At 39.8% G+C, this 4,241-nt stretch overlaps 1 protein-coding gene across 1 annotated transcript; it reads right to left on the reverse strand.

Annotated features, from left to right (window-relative positions):
• Positions 1-1,177: 1,177 nt before the first annotated feature.
• Positions 1,178-2,146, reverse strand: LOC129619589 (olfactory receptor 7A17-like). The gene has a single exon (XM_055534800.1). It carries the CDS (start codon positions 2,144-2,146, stop codon positions 1,178-1,180), a length of 969 nt encoding a protein of 322 aa, XP_055390775.1.
• Between the last annotated feature and the right edge of the window lie 2,095 nt (positions 2,147-4,241).

Here is a 4,241-nt window from a genome sequence, read left to right on the forward strand (position 1 = left end):
GAGCAATGAATCCTAGCCACTAGACCAGTAGTCAGAGACAAGGGCCCTGGCCCTTCAGTTTTGCAGAAAAAAAAAATTTTCAAAAGAAAAGTAAGTGGAAAAAACACTTTTTAAAGAGGAAAAGTATTTTTTAAGAATATTTTTATTTATTAAGAGAAAAAAAAGAGTACAGTACCTGTGGATAGACACATGGGTAGACTCAGAGAGTCTCTGAGTTGCACTCTTGTGGCAATTTGAATTTCTTTTATGGAACATTTGTTCCTGGTATTCTTTGGCCAATCATTTTGATTTACCTGGTTCACAGTCCATATATGGTATATCCCAGAATCCTCCCATGTGTGCACATCCATTTCTTAGCCAAGATGGATTCTACCAAAGAGGCCTGTGGGTAAAGCATCCCTTGACATCACTCCCCTTTGACCTCCGAGGAGCCTTTCTACACGTGTGTGTGATTGGGAACATCTCCTCACTTCAGGAATCAGAAATATGTGGTCTGAGCAAGGTCCAGCCTCCTCTCTTGTTTCCTGTTATTCTCATCTTAGAGTTTCGGTGTACAGGGGATTAATCTCCAATTGCTTTACCCTGGGTGGGGGATGGACATCTACTTCCTGCCTCAAGCGGATACAAGGTATGTAGTAGAATAAGATCCTAATGAATAGAAAAGTAACCTTGATCAATGATAACAATCAATGTGTTAAGGTTTGAATAATCAAGAAGACCAATTAAGGCAGTGATGTGCAAAGAATGACGTTAACAAAAGTGAAAAAGAGTGGTCTCAGGTTTTCCTCTGTTACAAACTTATAAATAGCTGTTTATAGAGAAGTTCTCTGGTTCATACGATTTTTACAGCTCATGTTCACTCTTTTAGACAAACCACAAGCAAAAATACTCAGTATGATATATTTCATTTGAGAAGAAATTATTCTTAAGAAATCCCTTGCAATAAATGGGAATTTTCAAATATTTCACCTCCAAGGTTGGGAATACAATTGAGTACAAAAATTAAAAAAGGGAAAAACTCTTGGATATCAGAAATACCATAAATATTAAAAATGAGTTAAATAAATTGTATAGAGAAGTTGAAATATAAAGTCCAAGAAAAGCAGAAGAGGCATGTTCTACTTTCATAATCTGATCAGAGACTGGCAATATTTGGCTCAGGTTTTGAGCTCTGCTATCACAGGCACTTCTCAAGCCCTAGGACACTAGACACTTTTATATTTTCCTTTCCAAAGAGCATTTTCAGACCCTTCTTTAAATCTTTATTTCTCAGACTGTAGATGAAGGGGTTCAGCATAGGTGTGACCACAGTGTACATCACTGAGGCTGTTTCGCTTGAGTGTGAGCTGTGGGTAGCAGCAGAGCTGAGGTACACTCCTAAACCTGTACAATAAAATAAGGAGACAGCTGAGAGGTGAGATGCACAGGTGGAAAATGCTTTATACTTCCCCTGAGAGGATGAGATTTCATGTATGCAGAACACTATCTTAGAATATGAATAAATGATACCAAAGAGGGAACCACCAGCCAGGAACACAGCTACAAAATACATCACCATGTTATTGAGAAGGGTGTCAAAATTGGAAAGTTGGATCATTTGATGGAGTTCACAGAAAAAGTGAGGGATTTCTAAGACTGTACAGAAAGACAGCTGCAGCACCATTAAGCTTTCTAACAAGGCATGCAGGAGACTGATGATCCAGGACACCAGTACCAGCAGTGCACAGAGCCGGGGGTTCATGATGGCTGTGTAGAGCAGGGGGTGGCAGATGGCCACGAGGCGGTCATAGGCCATCACGGCCAGGAGGAAGATGTCCAGTCCTATAAAGAGTGTGAAAAAATGCATCTGGAAGATGCAGGCTTCATGGGTTATAACTTGGCTCTGGGTGTGGATGTTCCATAGCATCTTTGGGATGGTGGTGGAGGTGAAACCGATATCTACGAAGGATAAGTTGGAGAGGAAGAAGTACATGGGGGTGTGGAGGTGGGAGTCAGAGATGGTGGCCAGGATGATGAGCAGGTTTCCAAAGACTGTGATCAGGTACATAGAGAGGAAAAGCCCAAATATGAGGAGCTGCAGTTCTGGATCCTCTGAAAATCCCAGGAGAAGAAATTCTGAAACTTTTGTTTGATTCCCTTGTGCCATGTGGTGGAGGTAACTAACAGAAAAGGGGAAAATAGCACAACTAATTTTCACACACATGCACATTAGTCACAGTGCAAGTGCTTCCATTTGAAGTTTCCCGTTAGGAAATTAAATTCAATATTTGTTCATGGATTTGGTTCACTTTAGAGAAACTCCTGTGTCATCTCTAAGAAGCAAACTTGTGCTTTTCTCATTTTTTTCAGAGCTGTCACACATTCGCAGTTTTAATGAGAAATTCTTTCATGCATTTAAAAATATAAATTGATTTGGGACAATGTTCCAGGTAATGTCTATGGAAGGAGTGTAGGGTGTCAAAAAACAGAAGCTCTCAAAAGCCGGTTATGGAGACCATATGTAAGCAAATGAAAATCATATAGCTTGCCAGATGGTGAGAAGTGTTACAAAGAAAACAAAAGCATGTATAAGGGAGAGAGTGAAAAGGGAGTGCTACTTTTTAATGCATGTTTAAGCAAGACCTGAAAAAAAGGCGATATTTGAACAGAGACATCAAGGAAGAAAGAGACAGTGGATGGGCATACCTGGCAAGTGTGTGCCTGGCAAGGGGAAATCAAAGTGAAGGCCTGAGGAGGGTGCTTGTTTAAGATGTCCCAGTCTAAAAAAGAAGCCAGGGGGTGAGAGAAATGAGCAGGAGGAAGAGTGAGGACAGATGGTGTCAGAAAATATTGAGGAACAAGGTGGTCTCCCTGCTGCTGCTGAAACTTCAAGTCTCGAGGGGTCCTTTGTTGCTGTATCTTCGGCACTTTATGAAATTAAATATTAAAAACACCTATACAAAAGACAGTTGAAGGAAAAATCAAAACTAAAATTCTAAGAGAAAATATAATACAGTACTTATAACTTACTAATGACTTCAATTTTGGATTGCAAAGACATGGTAAAAAACTAATTTAACAGTTTTTAAAATATGAGGTGGAAGCATTATCTGTGTATAATTTCCTTTTAGATAGAAATATATGTATTCAATTCTGCATATGGAAGAAAATTGACAAAGGTAAAGAGGAACCCCAACATGATGCAACTTTTAGAGATAGTTCTAAATTTAAAAGATCGAAATAAGAATAAGGAATAAAGATGAGGAAAGTAGTTGAAAGCATGCATAAAGTGTGGCTTATTAGCATCGAGTATGAAGAGGAACATTCATTTTCATTTTTGATTAAGCTAAGGATTCGCAAGTGAAGAATATTTAGGTGAACACTTAATTGCTTCCATTAAAAAAAAACCAATAATGGATAGAACATAAAATTGACACAGATTTTACCACAGAAGTGTACAAACTTTCAGACCTTCTGCACAAACAATTGTATATGCACATAAGCATCTAAATGGGCTTCCCAGGTGGTGCTAGTGGTAAAGCCCCTGCCAGCAGATGCAGGAGACCTAAGAGACTTGGGTTTGACCCGGGAGTGGGGAAGCTCCCCTGGAGAAGGGCATGGCAACCCAGTCTGGTATCCTTTCCTGGAGAATACCACAGACAGAGGAGCCTGGCATGTCAGTCCATGGAGTTGCACAGAGTCAGACACTACTGAAGCAACTTAGCAGGCAGGCACATAAAATATCTAAATGGGAAACAGCAAACTGATGATAAAATTTCAATTTTTAGTTTGAAAGAATACAGTAAAAAAAAAAAACAGGAATAAAAAAATGCTGGGTCACACGGCAGTTCTATGTTTAGTTTTTTTTTTTTTTTTTTAAAGAAAACTCCATATTGTTTTCCATGGTGGCTGCATCAATTTACATTCCCATCAACAATGCAAGAGGTTCCCATTCCTCCCCACCCTCTCCAGCATTTATGGTTTGTAGATTTTCAATGAAGGCCAATTCCTCATTGTAGTTTTGATTTGCATTTCTCTAGTAATTAGTGATGGAGAAGGCAATGGCAACCCACTCCAGTACTCTTGCTTGGAAAATCCCATGGACAGAGGAGCCCGGTAGGCTGCAGTCCATGGGGTCACTAAGAGTCAGACACTACTGAGCGACTTCCCTTTCATTTTTCACTTTTATGCATTGGAGAAGGAAATGGCAACCCACTCCAGTATTCTTGCCTGGAGAATCCCAGGGACAGAGGAGCCTAATG

This window comes from Bubalus kerabau, chromosome 1, assembly GCF_029407905.1.
Source record: "Bubalus kerabau isolate K-KA32 ecotype Philippines breed swamp buffalo chromosome 1, PCC_UOA_SB_1v2, whole genome shotgun sequence".
Lineage (NCBI taxonomy): Eukaryota > Metazoa > Chordata > Mammalia > Artiodactyla > Bovidae > Bubalus > Bubalus kerabau.